Source organism: Trachemys scripta, chromosome 3 (assembly GCF_013100865.1).
Source record: "Trachemys scripta elegans isolate TJP31775 chromosome 3, CAS_Tse_1.0, whole genome shotgun sequence".
Classification (NCBI taxonomy): Eukaryota; Metazoa; Chordata; order Testudines; family Emydidae; genus Trachemys; species Trachemys scripta.
In genome coordinates, this window is record NC_048300.1 from 2,458,920 (window position 1) to 2,478,383 (window position 19,464).

General features: G+C 46.9%; 1 protein-coding gene and 1 long non-coding RNA gene across 4 annotated transcripts; one reads left to right on the top strand and one right to left on the bottom strand.

The window, feature by feature from the left end:
• Positions 1-225: 225 nt before the first annotated feature.
• On the bottom strand, positions 226-17,649 carry CST7 (cystatin F). 3 transcript variants are annotated; one of them, XM_034763939.1, is made up of 5 exons: positions 17,565-17,649; positions 12,945-13,078; positions 2,575-2,747; positions 1,684-1,800; positions 226-871 (listed from the first exon to the last, which is right to left on the bottom strand). In XM_034763939.1, exons 2-5 carry the CDS (start codon positions 13,018-13,020, stop codon positions 794-796), a joined length of 444 nt encoding a protein of 147 aa, XP_034619830.1. In that variant the 5' UTR covers positions 13,021-13,078; positions 17,565-17,649; the 3' UTR covers positions 226-793. The 3 variants fall into 3 exon arrangements, with proteins under 3 accessions (XP_034619830.1, XP_034619831.1, XP_034619832.1); XM_034763940.1 differs by lacking the exon at positions 17,565-17,649 and adding an exon at positions 15,993-16,117; XM_034763941.1 differs by lacking the exons at positions 12,945-13,078; positions 17,565-17,649 and adding an exon at positions 7,952-8,072.
• Positions 1,695-7,606, top strand: LOC117874118. Its single transcript, XR_004644903.1, has 3 exons — positions 1,695-1,820; positions 3,955-4,090; positions 4,767-7,606. It is a non-coding gene; the product is annotated as an uncharacterized LOC117874118 (long non-coding RNA).
• Positions 17,650-19,464: the final 1,815 nt, after the last annotated feature.

Sequence of the window (19,464 nt, forward strand, 5' to 3'; positions counted from 1 at the left end):
GACTCCAGCTGAAGGTCCAAGTGGATTTGGACATTCATAGTGAAGTGCAGGTGAGAAGAGAGTCAGTGATGAAGGGCTATTGAGTGTCATTGGGAGCTGATTCACTCTCGTAACTTGAGCTCTTGTCAACCAACATTTAAAGTGGAAAAGGTAAATAACTGGACCTTGAGCAGAGTGTAGCTTAATTCCCAGATGAATTAAAAAAAAATCAAGTAACCCAGTTCAATAAAATAAAACTCTGCATGTCTTTATACAGAATGATTGACAATTTATTCCTCTTAGAATTGCAAACAACATTTTCCCTAAGATCTCTCAGCATGTGCATGGATTGGTTATTTGTTGATAATGTATAAGTGCTGCCTAGTTTGTGTCACTTCTGCCATACAACAGCTGAAATCCTAGATAGCTGGCCACCATGGTCCATTTAGACTGTATGTGAATGTTTCAGCTAATGCAGCAAGAATCTAGTTTACTTTCCAGCTGACTGGTGGGCCAGTGTCGATTGGAGAAATAAAGCTGTCCTCTACAGGTTAGTTAATTTGTCAAAATGCCTAGGCTGGACAGCAGTAAACATTAACCTGATTCGTTAAGATCCTGTCACTTGGTGGGTTTTGTGGTGTAGACTTTTCAACTATCTTCCCAAAGAGTCATACTTGAAAAACAGCCATTCATTGGAATGATCTCTTTGCAGCAATTCTTCACTGGTCTCAGCTGCTTGCAGAAAACAGACAGTACCGAAATTCTCACTGTGAGTGCATTGAGGCCAGGTGTGGCTGTGGCCGGGGAAGTTGAATCAGTGACAGAGAGCAAGCAGCACTTGGACTCGCTGTAGCCAGGGGATAGTCCAGACCTCAAAATAGCATCTGAACATCTGCAAGCAGAAAAGAACACGTAAGGCTTCCAAATTCAACCCATGTGTCACTGACTCTCAGCCTTTTCCAGGCTGCGGCCCCATGTTACAGCAGAAAAATGTGGGGACTTTCCTCCCCTCTAGCCATAAGGAAAGGAAGGGTAGACATGACCCCTGGGCCCCATGTTGAGGATCTGTGCCCTAAGTGATGGTTAAGGCATCTGCTGAGCCAGGTTCCTGGCCTTACAAAATGGTCATTAGCCTTTCAGCAGACCATTTAACCAGTATCCTAGCAGGAGTATATGAGGGGGTACAGAATCCTTGCTTATAAGCATGTAGCAATTCTTTCCCCTGCTGCTGGTGAAGTCTGTGTACCATGAATGGCTCTCCAGGAGGGCTGGAGAAGGATGCATGCATAATAAAATTGCATCTGTCCTCCACGAATCCTCCTCCCTACATATTTTGGGTGGAACTTCCCAGAGTGCTCCACAGTGGGCCAGCTCTGCTCCCATTGAAGTCAATGAAAAATCTCTCTCATAACTGATAAAACACGGTGTCTCGAAAACTTGTCGACTTGAGTTTTGTGAAGGGTGTGAAACGGAAATGGCTATCGTGTGTATATAAATGAACGGGTGAGAGTCGTCCCACTGCAAATCAAGAGTGACGCACAGGCATGTTTGCAGGATTGGGGCCTTGTTGATTGTGATCGAATGCCTGTTGAATCCAGTCAAAAGACTCCCCTTGATTTCAGGCCCTGTACTCCCATGAACTTAAAAATTTAGCTACTAAGCAACCCCAAGGGAGAGGGAAAGAGAAAATGAAACTCATTCTACTTGTTGCAGCTTTTTCTTCTTCTGAAAGTCGCAGCTGTCCAAGTTGGAGTGTCCCCTCTTGTCACACACCGTCCGGCCAATTTCCACATTGAGCATGTATTTCAGCCCTCTGACCACCTAGAGGAAGCAGTTTCCAGGTTAGTTAATAGAGGGGAGAAGGGGCAGGGCAGGGAGAAGAGATCAGATGTATCCAAAAGGAGTCAGAGCATTGGGCTATGGAACAAGAACCGGGTACTTGATCTAAATCAACTACACGGTGTGTTCTAGGTGTGTCAAACAATGCCCCTTGGGAGAATAAGCTGTTACTCGGCGGCTTTGGGGTTGAGGGGGAACCTGGGGCCAGAGCCCATGGTGCTGTACAAACATAGGTCTGAGGCCCTGTCCCAGAGAGTTTACAGTGTCTAAATACAGCATTGAAAAGCAGGTGCTTAGGACAAACTGATCACTGCAGTGGGATTGGGGAAGTGTCCGCTGGGAGCGAGGTGGAAAACTATTTTATTTGTCAACCCTGTGGGATCTAGCCTGAGTTACAGAGCAGCGCCTGGATCCTGTGGGTTCTTTCACTGACTGCCGTGGAGGAAACTCAGTGCAGCAATCCTGGCGAATCAACTTTGCTTTGTTATCTGTCCCCGAGGGGTGGGGGGGAAATCCCCTTTTAAAGAGTCAAAATACTTCTAACTGTTGACGTGAGAATGAGCTATTTCACTGCTAGGCCTGAGGGGCCAGACCTCTGACTGAAGGCAGCAGAGCTACCCTGCACCGAGTTACAGCTGCTGAGTGAGGAAGAGGAATGCTCCCGCTTGGACTGGCAAGAGCAGAAGAAGAGCTCATTACTCTTAGCTTATTTGGGCTGAGTCAGAAACATTTTCTATATGACCAAGTTGTGCTTACCTGCACCATTGCTTTGGTTATACGAGACTCTTTGAATAGAAAAATGTCGTTTGAGCTGTTGTTATAGCGATAAACCCCAAAGCGAGCGGCTCTGCGAACGCCGGGGTCGTTGGTGTTCATGGGTCTGGGGAATCCCGGTCTGGTGGTTGAATTCGGCTTCTCCAGGTAGAGAACTAGAATGCCAGAAACATGCTCCATTACAAACACTGTGCAGGGTCAGAGAATACAGTATAGCTCCAGGTTAACACCACTCTGCCACTACTCCAGTGGGACATCTGCCCCCTTAGATTAAACTAAACCTTCTCAGAGGGGGCACTTTTCTTGTACCGGGGCTGCTAGTTTGCAGATGCCGGCTGAAAGGTGCTGTTTCATCATACCTGGTTTCTAGAAGCTTATGAAATATCCTTCTTAGCTCCATGTTCAAAACACTTATCTAAGATCCCAGGTCAGTTGTTTCACTGTGGATTTAATGGGAGGGTGTGTTTTTTTGGAAGCAATTTTAGAGGCATTTACACTTGGTAACATCCACTGTTCAAAGCAGACAGATGGATGCATGTGAGTGAGAGGTTATTGTACAAATAAACTAACAGCTCACTGCTGAAGAGTCCTTTTTGATAATGTATCTGCAAAACTAACACTTATTTCTAAAATAGGGGAAAATGCAACATTTCCAGTTGTTTGCCAGGGCTCCTGAGAGTTTTGTAGCATGAGCAAGGGTGAGAGAGAGAAATTAAGGGCCAGATCCTTAATTGGTGTAAATCACCACAATTCTAGTGATTATGCTGATTTACCCCAGCTGGGGCTCTGGCCCTGTAAGTTGCTGTCATACACAGCTTGTGCTGATTTACTGTAAAAATTAAGTCTGGGTCTCCTCCAACTTAATCTTTCACACCCAAGTCTCTCATCAGCACCAAGCCACAGAGCAAAATAAGTGTTATTAAAACAGTTTACACTGAGAACGCAATTAGATCACATTGCTGTGAAGCATAAGAGACAATGCCCGTGAAGTGAACATGCACTCGTTAGAATGCACATAAAATGCATATGAAAGAGGACATCGAATTCTCCTTTATTTGCCTACCCAGCTCTTAAGATTCTTTGCACAATTTACCTTCCCCTTCTTCCAATCAAGCATGAGTTTATGCTGCTGATGGGGACATAAAAGAATTGAGGGATGCCAAAATAAATATATATATATATATATTTTTTGCTGGGGATCAAGATGTGAAACAAGCTTGCAGCCGTCTGAGTTATGAGCAGACCAAACTTATTAAAAAGGATGAAAAACTCCAGCTTTTTGCTACACCTCATAACTTCTAGATTGTTTGTCCAATTAACTGCCACTGCCCCCTCATGAGACTATTTCTCATCTGCCACCAGCCAAATACCCGGTCTGCAGGCAGCTGTTTCAAATTTGGGAAGAACTGAAAAAGGGAAAGGTGTAGAAGGAGAAGAAATCCAGTTTCAAATGGAAACAGATTTATAATCTGGGGCCCCAGCCTTGGAAACATCTGATGTGAGTAACTTTTATGTATATGAGTAAACTTAATATTACATAAGTATTTGCAGGATTAAGCCCTTAACTGTAAAACTGCTGCAGCAGCTCTTAATCCATGTTCAAATAAGGGTAATCTCACCTCCAAGGAGTAGAAGGATCTATCCAAGGTACTTAATAGCCCCCCACTATAATGGTATCTGAACACCTCACAGTTTTTACTGTATCTCATGCCACCTCTGTGAGTTCAGGCAATGCATTATCCCCATTTTTACAGATGGGGAGCTGAAGCACAGGGAGACAACGGGATACAGGAAATCCATGGCAGAGCAGAGCCTTGAACCCAGGTCTGACAAGACTTGGCTTGTGCCCTAGCTACTAGGCCACTCTTCCTCCCCTTCACACTATTAAGGCAGCAATGCTCTTCCCTGACACAGCATTGCAGAGTTAACTAGCGCCACCAATGGGGTATGTGAATTAATGGTCCCTGGAGGCATCATTTCTAGGCCCCTGCCCAAGGCTGGAGGCAGGAGCAATGCTCTGATCTGTTTTGGCAAAACGTCACTGGCCCTGGGTGGTTGTTACAGTTATTTGGTAAGTTCTGCATGGAAAAACTGATGCTGTTCAGGGCTGGTGTCGATAATATTAGCCCTGTGTCTGTAGGAGGAACCTGATAACCTCTTCCTCTTGTTCACAGCTAGCGACCCCATTGTGGCTTAACGCTCACCAACACCTATTGAGTCACAGCCTCTTGTAAGAGTGGTGAAACAGCTCTCTGCCTGGCTAGGGAATCACACAAAAGGCATGTGAAGAGCTTTAAATGTCCTGCCTTGAAAAAAGGGGAGGCCAGTGTCAGAAGAAGTCTCTCAACTATGACTCCAGCTTCTAACTGATCATATTGGACAGATTAAGTTTCCTTTCAGATGAAAGAAGGATGCCCGGATACCCCAAGCAGTGGGCACATTAGAAACACATAAGTAACCTTGGTGCATGGTGGGATGGACGCAGAGAGATTGTATCTTCATATGATTCAAAAGTGATTTGTACTAAAAGTTTATGGTTTGCCAGTGATGGTGGGCAAACCTCAAGCAGATTGATTCTGATCAGATCTCTTGGGAGTCTCACTAGAGCAGGCTGGTGTGTGTGTCATAAATATCTCAACCCAAGGCACAGGGCAACTGCAGAGTTAATTGCACTAATAATAGTCGTCATCATCCCTAGCTCTTATATAGCACTTTTCATCCATAGATTTCAAAGCACGTCATGAAGGAGGAGGTCAGTATCATTATCCCCACCTTACAGATGGGGAAACTGAGGCAGAGGCTGGTGAAGTGACTTGCCCAAGGTCACCCAGCAGGCCAGTTATTCCATCGGAACCAGTTTGCCCAGCCCAAAGCCCATAATTCACATCAAGCGATGCAGCCATAGCTGTGAGTCCCACACCACAACCTTCCTGGCAAGGTCAGTCCCAAGCGGAGTCTCCTCTCCTTTGTGCAGAGGGGGCGTGCGGGAGCGGGGAGGTCCTCCCGATGGCCTGGATTGTTCATTGATGCACGACTGAAGCTGCGTTCCCTAAAATACCAAGTCACAGGTCAGAGGCAGGATGACTCAGTGGCTGGGGCGCTAGGGTGGGGCTGAGGAGACCCCACTTCCAGTCTCTGCTGTACCACAGACTCTCTGGGAGAGCTGGAGGTCAGCCCACATGATCAGTCTCTCGGAGCCTGTGACAGGGAAATAAGCTCCCAGGAGTATTGTGAGGTGCAGCTCAGATACGAGAGTTACAAGGGCCATGCACATAACAGGGCTGTGTACTGGAGCTGGCTGCAGCCCAGTCCGATTTTAGCCAACAGGCTAAAGACATCTTGATCGGTTCTACACACCTCGCCACATCTTTCCTGTGTAGCCCTGTGGCTGCTGGCTAGCTGTGACAGGCCCCACGGCAGTTTTAATGGAAAGGGTATCGCCTCACTGATGGCTGCAGGGGGAAAGTGTAATCCCAGTCCTGCCTGTCCTGGGCAGGGGTGTCATTTCAGAAAGATTCGGGGGGGATAAAGTGGAGTTTGCATATAGAACATGCTGTGTGATTCTGTTACATCCTGCACAGCTGGGATGGGGCGGTGGCAAGGGGAGAGTGGAAGACACACAGACCTATGAGAAATTGAGGGGAGGGGACACAATCTGGGGGAAGAGGGACAGTTGCCTGACCCCAAAGCAACTGACACTTCTGTTCCTAGGCATTAGCGAGACACATGACACTCTGGCTGGAACTAGTTGACTGTTCTAGCCCCACTTCTCGCCCTGGGGAGAGGAACAGAGAACAGATATGTGGCAGATGTTAATCACGGTGCTTAACAACCGGAAAGCACTCAGATACTGCAGTGATGAGCATGGTAGAAAAACCTATATAGGCTAGAACAGACGGGTGGTCGCCCTACCCGAGCAATCAAATGCTTGTATTTCAATCTCCATCTTCTATCCATGTCAGCTTTTACTTCCCAGATGGGAGAGCAGGAAGAGAGTGACTGTATCTTGCCTTCCTCAGTCCCTACCCCCTAAACACCTGTTGTTCAGAGACAAAAGCTAGAGGGTACGAGCAGTAAGGTCGCCACTTTTCCTTTGCCAGAGTTAAAGGCAACCACTCCGTACTAAGTCATAGATATCCGTTCTTATAGAGATGGGCTAAGTGCTCAGGGCCTGACTGGGTGCATTGAAATGGCCTGAAGTATCCTTGTGCTCTCCGTAGTCAAGGACGGTGTGGGCCTTGTCCACCATGGTAAGTTAGAGCAGCCCTGGGGCTACCCTGACTGGTGCTCTCCTCCCCACAGGCCCTGAGAAATACAGAAAAGGGGTCCAGTGCTCTGCAGCCCCACTCCTCATATCCCAAGAGCAAAGCCCTTGTGCCAGCAGGGGCCTCCCTCTGTACAGAGGTCATCCTCAGGGGCTGTTTCCACAGACTGAGAATGAGGCCATCAGATCCTTGCACCCTAAACGTCAAGCCTCATAAAATTCAGATCCAAATTCTGCAGCTGAGGCCCAGATGTGGTTTCTTATTTGGTGGAGTGAGGCTGGTAGATGAAGCTAACCTTGCTAAGCTTTGCGCACTGGTGACAAGAACAGAGGCGCAAACTCAGATAGACATTAAACGTGTTCCTTGCTGGGGAAGATCTGGGCAGAGGTAGATTTGTAAGAAGAAGCCAATTTTCAACATTCCCCTCTCACTTTGAGGAACAAGGCCACGTTTTATTCAGACGCTTAAAAAGAAGCAGACCTCTTTGCAGCCCTCTTCAACCCCAGAAGGAAACCACAGCTGAAGCAGAGAGCTATCAATTCATCTAGCAACGTGTTACCAGAAACCATAGGAGCCCCAGTCGCCTTTTCTCTGCATTAGTATCAACATAAAAATACAAGTCCTAAAAAACAAAGCGCCTTTGAAGTTACCACTCTAAAGATTTAAGGCTAGCGGTAATCAAGGGAGTTTCCTGGATCAGCAGAGTATGCAAGGAGCCAAAGGAATGCTTCATTAGAGTCTGCTAATCACTCCGCTGCCAGCCTGTAATTGTTACATGCTGTCTTTACAGTTAATAGTCAAGGTCGTGGAGAGTTTAGACTCTGATATAAATTAAAATCACAAGTTGACTTTAGAATTAGTAGACAAGTCTCCCCAGCTCACACTGTTTGATATAGGTAGGGAAAGGCTATGGAGCGGTTGAAGTTACATATGGAAACCTGCACTTAGACCATAGCTGCGACACACTGGAGTTCAGAAAGAGAAAGACTTGGCTCGCAGCTATTATTCACACACACATCACATATATGTAGATGCACACACAAGGTCAGCAAACCTTAAGCTTAAAGAAGATTGAAGTTATTTTCTGATCTTACCATTAGAGGTGCTGGCTAAGTCCCATAGACTTAAATAGCAAAACAGAGCCAACCCCCAGCCAAAACTCATTGCTCCCAGCTCAGCAGAGATGCAAGTGAAGAGTATTTCACTCAGAGAACTGGTTACTCCCCACCCAGGAGGAAGATCTGCCTGTCTGAGAGCTCTCATTGGCTGCTGGAGGAACACACACACACAAATTGACCACAGGTCTATCATTAACTTTATCTGCTGTTGATGACTTGACACTTTGAATGGCAATTGTCAAGCTGTATCCATGACTCCTGGGCAGCATGGCTGCCCCCAGGGGATGAGAGGTAGTTACTTTGAACCTTCACCTGGTACAAATGCACAGAAGGTATAAACCCTATATCCATGTGAGCATATGGAAAAAGTAAAACCGCTCTCAGTGGAAGTGAAGAGCAGGCGGGACAGGAACTGATAGGGTGTCCTGAGCCCCATCACACACAGCTGAGCCAGCAGCCACAGAGGAGACTTGCAGCTGACGGGGAGTATGGAGTTCCCCACATTCACGGGGGTGTCTGGGGAGCTGGAAGGGGTGTGAGGCACAAAGGAAGGAGGCAGCGTGCCAGCTGGGGTGGGAGGGGGGGATGGGAAATGAGTTAACTGGGCACTTCTCAGCAGAGAACCAGTAGAGTCAGGGCTGTGAGGTTCTGGGAGTTGTCTCCAAAGTCAGTGGGTAATGTAGCTCCTGTCCTGAGAGTCAGTCCATGCCAAGGCCTGCTGACGCAGGGTAAGCTGTAGGATCGGGGGGGCTATGGAGTGTTGCTAACTCTTGTGATTTTATCACAAATCTCATGATACTTGGAGTTTTCCTTAAAGCTCCAGCGGCTGGAGTCTGAGGATGACATGAGAATCCCAGTTTCCATTTAGATATATCTAAAGTTTCTAGTCCTCGTGGTTGTGGAAAAAACATGAAAAGTCCCACAAAATTATGTTTTAAAAACGAAATGATTTTTAAGCTCATCTCATGATATTTTGGGGCTGGAGGCCTTATTTCTGAGTGCTTGGAACTGACAACACTACTTCCGAGTGTACATTCATTTTAAACTGGCGGCTGGAAATCAGTTGCCAGGTGAGGGAGTGCAGCCTAGTGGCCTGTGCACAGGACTGGGACCCAGGGAGCCGGGGCCAGGCATTCTCAGCGGAGAGCCTGAGTCTGTTTCTTAGACTTCTAAGGCACTGTTTATAGCTCATCTTTTTTCTCAGGCTTTTGCCGGGGGAGAACATCCCTACAGAACAATGAAGCCAAAACAGGTCTGATTTGGGTCCAAAGGAGGAGCAGGAAGTTTGAAGCAACCAGACCTTTTTCCTTTTGATTTCTCTTTGTAATAGAGCTAGAAATAAACTGTCTCTAGTAATGACCCACTTGAGGGAGCTAGAGGGCAATTTACTACAGACAGTCGGATTTAATGATGAGGTTCGTGTTTAGAGAGGGAGGACGCCTTGTGATGCTGTAAACCTGCCATGCTCCAGGCTTTGAGTCCCTCTCTTTAGAATTTTACACTGACACCCTTCACTGTAGCCTCCATTCGCCTTCCATGTAGAATCAAGAGCAAACTTTGAGTGGAGCAGAGATTTTGAACTGTTTCACTCTACTGGCAGGTTGGGCTGGTTATCTATAGAAGACCCTGCCGTCTGTGCAGGCCATACCCAAGGGCTGGTGAAATGAACCAACTTCTTGGTCTGCGTTCTTGGTCTGGTATGGCACCGGAACCCCTCTCTACCCTTACACTGTGGAGTGAGGTCTCCATCATTCCTTATAAGGACTCTCTTTGCATAGGATATAAAGAAGCAAAGTTGGTGGGCTTACGAAGAGTTGATTTATGCCCCCGACACATGGCTTTTCTTCTCTTTACATAAAGATTACTAATTTACAGTTTATGATGGTGATAATCTCATCCAAGTGACCTGTTTAGTACTGCACTGAATAAGTCTCTCCAGTGCTTTTCCCCAGGAAGCAACAGCCAAATCAACCAGGGCTAGCATTAATTTTGCAGATAACATGTTAATCTCACCCCCAAACTCACCCACCTGTTCTTTCTCTTTTACTGGGCAGCTTTTGCTTAAGTGACACCAGAAGGATGGGTCTGTGGTTGGGACTTTGGCATTGGGCCCAGAACTCCTGGGTTCCTTCCGTTCCTGAATCTGCCATCGACTCCCTGTGTCCCTTGGACAAGTCACTTCATTTCTGGGTGTGTGAGTTCCTCACCTGTGAAACGGAGGCAATACTTTGTGTCTCCTGCTCTCTGTCTGTCTTGGCTGTTTAGATTGCGAGCTCTTCCTAGCAGGCACTGTCTTGTGTGCTATGTAGGTACAGTGCTCCAGGTGCTGCTGTCATGTAGGCCATGGGCCTGAAGCCCTGGGGAACAGGGAGCTCTGTGGACACTGCTGGTGAACTGGAAGAAGAGTGGCCCAGAGCTGCTTGAGAATTGCAGAGGGGCTGTGACTCCAAAGGGGAACTCTCTGCTTCCTTCTGCCGGAGAGCAAGGGGAGGTGACTGAGTGGGCCAGGCCTCATTTGCATTTCAGTTATGGAACAGTTTGGGGCATTTTGGTTAAAATCCAGGGAAGTTTTGAGTTTGGGGCTTATAAACTGTTACTGACCCCAGTAGGAAGTGAAGGGACAAGAGGCACACGCCACATGTGCCGGGGTCACCCTGACCGAGACTAACGTCAGGAAGAGGTGGGTAAGGGAGTCTGGCTAAGGCTAAGAGAAGAAAGAGAAAAGTGTCTTAGATGTTGCTGTGTACTCTTTGCTGAGACTGCTAGCAAACAGCAGGTCTGAGGGAGCTTCCAGGGGAGCCATGGTGTAGAGAGAGCAACAGTCTATGTGTCTGGCGATGAAAGCTGAAATCATGCCGGCTGGGTAGAGCCTCCAGAGGAGCCCTGACCTTCCAGCATCCTTGGACTCCACCAACCCAAGAGTACAAACTGTGAGCGGGGACTGGGGGGAGGGACATGGCTGTAATGCACCAGCCACTCACAAGCACCAGAAGACAACTGAGATTGGGGCTAGTGTTAAGACAGCCTGGGGCAGGGCAGAGTCTTGCCTAATAATGTTAATTTATTAATTGCCTCTGGTTTTCCCAAATTTAGTCTGTTGTCCCCCCCCCTCCTTTTCCTTTCCTCTCAATAACATTATTTGTTTTAAGCCCCTGGACTCAGTGCTTGTGCGTGGGGAAGTTTGTCTCTCAAGGGCCTGCAGGTTTCTGGATGGGGGTGTGACCTAGTGTTGTTTAAGGTTTTTGAGAAGGAGCTCCTAGAAAGCTGGACCCGGCTGTTTTTGCTGCTGACAATACCTGGTAGAAGAGTTACAGTAATCATTATAATCAGAGTGTTTAGGTCTAAGGATTAGCCATATTCAAGGCGGCGTTAGGGTTGAGGTTTTGTGTGTGTGTGTGTGTGTGTGTTAGTAGGCAAAGTTGATGAGGACTCAGGTATTTCCTTGATGCCTACTGTGTTCAGAGAAAAAGGACTTTGTACATTCTTTGTAAATGACCAGGATTATATCGAACAACAGGAGCTAGTTTTTTTGCTCACAGTTCCAAGCCTCTTCCAGCTAGCACTCTGCCCAAAACTCTATCCCTAGGCGTTTTCTCAGGGCCACGCTGCCAGTGCTTGTTCTGGCTGTCTCTTTGGCTTTCTGCAGCCCTGCTTCTCTCTCACACAGCTGCAGTCTCTATCTCCTGTCCTTGTGCTTGTTATCAGAACCCCAGAAAATCCCTTGGAGTTCATGGCCCTACCACTGTCCAGGTTTGTATATGGTCTGGTCCTTGGGCAGTGGTTTCCCATTGTATCCGCTAGTACTAACCATAGAGACATTTAATTGTTCCTTCATTTAGCCTGAATGGATGACAGCCACTATGCTCAACAGACTCAATGAGGCCGTGGGACTGGCCGACGCACAGCGTAACAAGAACAATCATAATCAATGTATTGGATCACAGCTGGACCCATGTTTTTTCTCTGAGGCATTTTGCAACTCCTACCGGGTCCCCTGGAAGTACCAGGCACGTACCCAAGGGTGGAATTTGGCCTCTAGCATTCTAAGGAAATACTCCAACTGTTTCCATGTGGCATTCTCCCTGATCTGAGCGTACGTGTCAGGTGGGGCGACCAGACAGCAAGTGTGAAAAATCGGGACGAGGATGGGGGGTAGTAGGCGCCTATATAAGAAAAAGCCCCAAATATTGGGACATCTGGTCACCCTAATGTCAGATAAGACCAATTTCAAATAGTGAGTCAGGTTCTCTTCTTATTTCAACCCCTCTGGCACCATTAACATTGATCTGGCCCACCTTATCTGGAAATATTAACTGCTGAAACCAGTGCAAAAGGTCTCCTGTAGATAAACATGAATCCCCTATCCCCATCACTGGAGGTTTTGAAGAACAGGTTGGACAAACACTTGTCAGGGGTGGCCTAGGTTCACTTGGTCTCGTCTCATCGCAGAGGAATGCGCTAGATGACCTCTCAAGGTCCCTTCCAGCCTGACATTTCTATGGTTCTATGATTTCTATGAAGCCCACAGGGTGCCCCAAGGGGTGTTTTCTGCTCCATAATATCACATTTTGTAATAGTTTCTTTAGGTGCAGGGATCCCTTGCATGGGACCTGGGCTGGGTGGGAAATTCTCTTCCTGCCCTGTGAGAATTTTCAAGAGTACAAATATTTTTCCTGTCCCAAATCAGGACAAGAAACTGAACCGCGTTGTTGTTGCTTCAGAAAAGTTTTTGGTTTGAGGGTCAATCAAAATGTTTTGTTTCAATTTTGACCTTTTTTCTTTCTTTCTTTTTTTACAACTGTTTTTTTGTGTGTGTGTCTGCCTTAGCTAAAATTTCAAAAGGAAAAGTCACTTTGACTTGAAAAACAAAGCTTTTTATTTTGAAAATGTCAAAAGAGGATGTTCTGTCAATTTCAAAACGTTTTTTCCTCCAGAAATATTTCAAGTCAGGAGATTTGTCAGAACTGACCTTTTTTTATGAGCAGTTTTGGTTTCCACAAATGGGCATTTTTCAGTGGAGTAAATAGTTTTTCAAAGATTTCCATCCATCTCTGTGAGAGACAGCTCTTCCAGGTTATTCTCCGACACAGGGCTGACTATTAACTGGAAAAAGAAAGGTGAATCTATTATCCGTAGACAGACATTGTATCTGGTATAAACAAACTGTTCTCTCTGACCTACTCTAAAACTAACTGACGAGTCTTCTGCATTGGGCTAGATTAAATAGAGGTGAATTACTAGCACTACAGAATCATCTTGTTTACTTCCCTTTGAACAACTGATATTTATCACAAGCCCTATGCGATTGTCTCTACTGATATGGATTGTTAGATGCGAGGATTCACAGTAGCATCTGATAATTAAAAAAAATAACCACTCTCCTTATTATCTATGCAAGACTGATCTAACGATGCACTTATCTTCATCTTGTTTTTCTGTTGAAGAAGCAGAGCATGCAGTGCACAAGTGTGATTTTTCATGCCGTTTTGCATGCAGGTAGAATTTGGTTTTGAAGCAGTCAGCCCAGCTCCGAGTCTCAGCTGCCAAAGTCAATCTAGAATGATGCCTGTTGACATCAGGGGAGTTACTCCACATTCACACCGGTGAAAATGAGACCAGAGTTTGGTCCCGTATAGACAATTAACTCATTTTTCATTTGTAATGTTAGATGTTCCAACGGCATTAATGGAACAATAGGGACTGCAAGAATAATACATTTCATTAATTGTTGCATGCATTTGGAGAGTGAAAGGAGCTAGTGGATGCACTTGTACTCTTAGAAAAGTTTTAAGTAAGACACGTTTGCCAGTGTCAATAGTTTTTTTTGTTTTTAATCTTTTTCACATTACCAAGCCTTCACAGGGGTTCCCAGGGTGACCACTTCAGATGGGTTTGTTTTAATGAAGGATCTGGACAGTGTAGAGGATTAGGTTACCAGCTTCAATGTAGAAGTCACTGAATTTCAGTGTTTGGCAGACTTGTTCCTTAAAAAGCATGTATTGGTTCAGCAGAGTGCAAGGAAGGGACAAGTTCTCGCCCTTTGCACCCAGGGTACGTCTGCACTGCAGTCAGAGGGGTGATGGCAGCAGGTGCAGACACGTAGCTCAAGTAACACTGGCAGTGAAGCTGCGGCAGCGCGGGTTAGACCCGCCCGCCCTGGGCTCAGGGTTCATATGTGAGCTAGATCAAAGTTAGCTGGGGTTTGTCGACACCGGCTGCAATCACACCTCTGATTGCAGTGTAGGCAGCCTTAGAACATAAGAACGGCCACACTGGGTCAGACCAAAAAGGGTCCATCTACCCCAGTATCCTGTCTTCCGACAGTGGCCAAAGCCAGGTGCCCCAGAGGGAATGAACAGAAGAGAGAATCATCAAGTGATCCATCCCCTGTCGCCCATTCCCCGCTTCTGGCAAACAGAGGCTAGGGACACCATCCCTGCCCCTCCTGGCTAATAGCCATTGATGGACCTGTCCTCCATGAACTTATCTAGTTCTTTTTTTGAACCCTGTTATAATCTTGGCCTTCACAACATCCTCTGGCACCATAGGACTGGCTAAGACTCAGCAGTTTGGTGGGGCCACCTTCGTGCTCTGTGCTGGGGAGGAAGGAAAGTCCAGGGCCACTGGGAGAAGGAACTGGGTCCGGAGATGATTGTCCCCACTTTCCTTTGCCAGGAGCCACCCCTCTCGCCTACCACTAGTCCTGTCCGCTTAGAGCTGCTTCTTCCTGCTCTCACTCCATCCCTCAGCCCCGGGAGCTGGAGCCGGAGCGACTGTGGTGGAGACGTTCCAGCCCTGAAGTAGGAGGGGGTGGCTCCACGGGAGACTTTGTTCCTTGTCTCCCACAGCAGCAGTGCCGTGCCCTGCAAGAGCAAACACTCGGGCTCTGTCTTTGCTGCCTGGCCTGGAGCTCTCTCCCTGCAGGTATCGATCTAGGGGTCTGTCTGTGTAACAGCTGGGCGGTGCGAGTCCTGGCGTGGGGACTGCTTGAGAGAGCCGGCTAGAAATAACAGGGTGGCCGTGGTGGCCCCTGCTGCAGCCTAGGGTAGCTGCCTGAGTCCCCAGGGGTCATGCGATTGGTCTCGCTTGGCTCTGCAGACATACCCGTGAATCCTCCTGGAGCCCAGGCACAGGTCACAGATGTAACTACATCCAGGCCAGCCCTGTCCCCCCACCTGCCTTGATGTAAAACCCCCACCGCTTTTCTGCAGCGAAATCACATCTGTGTGTGGGGATGGCGGGAAGCAGGGCCCTTCAACTGTTTGCTACTGTATTGCTGTTTTCCCCTCTATGGGGCTGTAGGATACACAGATTTCACTCCTGGCTTGCCCCTTTTATCTTCTTTATGTGACTGCACATCCCCTGCACTCCCTCTCCCAGGCATTTTAAATGTATACTACAGTGACAGTCAATTTGTCTCCAGCCACAGTGGTGGCATTAAAAAGGAAACATTTATTTTATTGAGGTGCGGGTTTTGGTTTTACAGTAGCACCTGGGTTCACCTATTACTCATTTCATCCCGATGTTCACTTTTAGCAGCTCGGTGAGATGAAGCATTCCACTTTTAGGAAACTTCTCAGCCCATTAATAACTCTTAGCGCCATCTGCTCCCTCCCAAAGGATATCTTAAATGTAAATTAGCAAATTGTATTGAATTCCATCCGTGGATCCCTTTTTATTGAGGAGGATTAGACTAGATCAGAGGTCACTGAACAGTGAATTGGGCACTCAGGAGACCTGGATTTTATCCCCAACTCTGCCACTGACTTGCTGGGCGGCCTTGGATAAATCACTTCCTCTCTCTCAGCCTCTGTTTCCACTCCCAGCTTTCTCTTGGCTGCTTGGATTGTAAACGCTTTGGGGGCAGAGACCGTTTTTACAATGCATCAGTGCAGTGCCCAGTACCATGGATTCCTGACCTCTCCTGGAGCTTTTGTGTGTGAAAAGCAATGAAACAATGTTGGTAAGTTTCATTATACTTCTTTTAGAGGGGGGACAGACAGGTGAAGTGACTTACCCAAGGATACAGTGCGAGTCGGGGGCAGAAACCAGAGTGCAGAACGTTTCCTGACTCCTAGTCCAGTGCTCTGTTCACTGCCACACCCAGTCTCTCTGCTCAGAATGTGAAGTTTGGGAGTTTTACTACGAATTCAGAGTAGATCTCTGAGTGAGATTCGTTAAGGCCCTGGTCCTGCAAATGCTTATGCACATAAGTAACTTTATACATGAGACCTGCCCCAAACTCATGTGGGCAAATGTCTGCAGGATCAGTGGGTTAGTGTGAAATACCAAGGAATGGTAGATACTGTGCTTGGTCTAACAATACTATCCACATTTTCTTTAATAGCTTGAATAATGGAGTGGCGAGTACGCTTATAAAATTTCCGGATGACACCCAGCTGGGAGGGGTTGCAGGCACTTTGGAGACAGGATTAGAAATCAAAACAGCCTTGACAAATTGGAGAATTGGTCTGAAATTAACAAGATGAAATTCAATAAAGATAAGTGCAAAGTACTCCACTTAGGAAGAAAAAATCAAATGCCCAGCTATGAAATGGGGGCTAACTGGCTAGGCAGTCATACTGCTGAACAGGATCTGAGGGGTCTAGTGGATGAATGAGTCAACAATGTGATTCAGCTGCAAAAAAGGCTAATAATTTGGGATGCATTAACAGGGGTGTGGTAACTGTTCTGCTCTACTCAGCACTGGTGAGGTCCCAGCTAGAGCACTGTGTGCAGTTCTGGGCACCGCACTCCGGGAAAGGTCAAACTGGAGAGAGTCCAGAGGAGAGCAAATGATCAAAGGTTTAGGAAACCTGAGCTGTGAGGAAAGGTAAACAAGTCCAGTTTTTTTAGTTTTGAGAAAAGAAGAGCGAGGGGGGATCTGATTCCAGTCTTCAGATATGTGAAGGGCTGTTCTAAAGAAAACAGGGATCAGTTGTTCTCCATGGCCACCGAAGGAAGGACAAGAGGAAATGGGTTTGATCTGCAGCAAGGCAGATTTAGATGAGCTATTAGGAAAAGCTTTCTAACCCTCGGGGCAGTTACGCTCTAGAACAGGCTTCCAAGGGAGGTTGTGGAATCCCCGTCACTGGAGGGTTTTAAGAACCAGTTGGACAAACCCCTGTCAGGGATGGTTTAGGGTTATTGGTCCTGCCTCAGGGCTGGGGGCTGGACTTGGTGACCTCTCAAGGTCTCTTCCAGCCCCACATTGCTACGAATCTGGCTACATTTCCAAACTAGCAAGACTCATTACAGTAAGTTATTAATGCTGTAGCATATGGGCACCCTGCGTGCTCAACCAGTCCAGTCAAACTCCCATTGCAATCTGCAGGAGTCTTTCCATTGACTTCAACTGCAGCTGAATTGTGTGATGTAGCTTTTAGTTTTAACTAATTCAAGTTTTGGAATTAGCACTATTTGTGTACTGCCCTGACACTAATTTAACCATGAATTCCTTTATTCATTCCAAAGGCCCAATGATATTTATACAGTTGCTATAAACAAGCTGAAAAGGCCTAAATAAGAAGGAATTTACTACATCCAAATATTGACAAAGCATTTATAAGCATTTGATCAAGATACTTACAAACAGGCTAACCCCAGGAGTGCTTAGAGCCAACTGCTCAGTTCCAGCATGGCCAGGCAATGAACCTTTTCAGAGTTTATTTTTTATACCCTTTAACAAACAAGTGATGTCATTGCCAATTATCGAACCTTAGCTAAGTCTGGATGAAGCAACTTTTTATAATACATGAAACCAACTTACAGAGCCAGTTATTGACCCAGCCTGGCGCCCAGTTAACTATGTTTTGTTTCCACTACTTTAGCCCACACTGTAAATAAAAAAGCACCAGTATTTTGAAGGACACTACAAGTTTAACACAACAGCTCCTCTTTCCTATGAACTCATTCTTTTTGGACATGTGCTTTGGGCCTATTGCTCATGCTAATAGACCAATGCAATTTAAAACCATAGTTCACCCAGGTCTAATGAGGGATTGTGTTCCTACATCAGGTATATTCTTATCTGATCAGTTCTCGTGTACGTGTATTCTAGCGTACTGGGTTTAGTTACTTTTACCAGGCTTCCATCAGTTAAGGGGTTTCTCTGAATCAGCAAAGAGATTTCCATTAAGAGCCATATCTCAAGTTCCCGTTCATTTGAATAAACACCCCACACTTCAGTAACTTCACACTCTAGCCAATTAGCCAATCCAGTACATGTCCAACATGGGCATTGCAATTGAAGGACTCCGTGCTGGATTTAATTAGGCAAAATGTAAATCTGAGCAAATCAATGCAAATCCTTTATCATGAATGCAAATTAATAGAGTGCAAGTAGTTAATAGCAGTACATTTTAATGGCATGGGACACATACAACAGCCCTGGGTTTCCATCCACTGAGCACTCCCCCCCCCCCCCCCACCACCACCACACACAAATGTAGGAGACAGTACCTGCCCCAGAGGTTACAATCTGCATAGAAATGATAGCAGCACAGAGGGGTTAAATTACTTGGCCAAGGTGATGCAGGGACTCTGAGGAAGAACTGCAATAGAAGCCAGACCTCCCAAGTCTGCGCCTAGTGCCTTAGTTACAATCTCAGAAGTGACAGTGTAAAAATAAGCGTCTAACCAATAACAGTACATCAATGCCACACGTCTGTGGCCATGCAGTGCTCTGGAGGTTCCAGTTCCAGATGAGTACAGGCGAAAGCAGAGAACAGAGACGGCTTCAGAACCAAAGATTTGCCCCATTCTGTTTTCACCTCCTTTCAGCCGTTCCCCCAGACGGTCCTGCACGCTCACCAGCGATTGACCTCTGACGGGAAGACTGAAAGGTGCTGCTGTCTTTAGAGCCTGGGGGACATCCAGCAGGGGGTCACTTTTGAGCAGCACCGGGCTTGTGAGCTACTCCCACACCCAGGGTCACCGCTCGTCCTGAGGAACGAGGGATTCAGTCGGGAGGTGAGCCCAGGTCTGATGCAGACGGGTGGATTGTTACAGCTATGGGGAGATTTTTCAAAGGCACCCGCTGACTCCCATTTGTGTCTCTGAAATCTCCTCCTAGGCCCCCAGTTCAGCCTCTGGACAAGACACAAGAGCAGAGGGTTTGCCAGGCTAGATCAGACCTGATGTCCACCGCGCCTGGCATCCCATCTCTGACAGAGACCAGTCGTGCATCCTTCAGAGGACTGTCCCCACAAGGCAGCAGATGTACATAAAGGGTGTGAAAAGTGAAAGCTAAATAGCATCTAATTCCCATGGACCCAGGGCTTGTGATGTGCTTGCTCAGTTATAAAGGGGCGTTGTCAGCATGCTGTGCCTTGGGCCTGCTGGCTTGGACCAGCACCTGCTCCTTGGGGAGGGGGTGTGGAGTGATTTAGGAAGCATCGCCTTAGGTGAACAAAGTCCCAGTCCCCACAGACAGTTCTCTGGGCATCCCAGTCCCCTGGCATCTCTGGATGGCGCTAACCCCATGGCAG

What these genes read in the sequence shown, in the direction of transcription:
- CST7 (XM_034763939.1), bottom strand. Translation starts at nt 13,020, where the DNA reads ATGGAAATCTTTGAAAAACTATTTACTCCACTGAAAAATGCCCATTTG. An exon ending in AAAACTGCTCATAAAAAAAG is followed by an intron (nt 2,748 to 12,944) that starts GTCAGTTCTGAC and finishes CTGGCATTCTAG; the next exon opens with TTCTCTACCTGGAGAAGCCG. An exon ending in AGAAGAAAAAGCTGCAACAA is followed by an intron (nt 872 to 1,683) that starts GTAGAATGAGTT and finishes TTCTGCTTGCAG; the next exon opens with ATGTTCAGATGCTATTTTGA.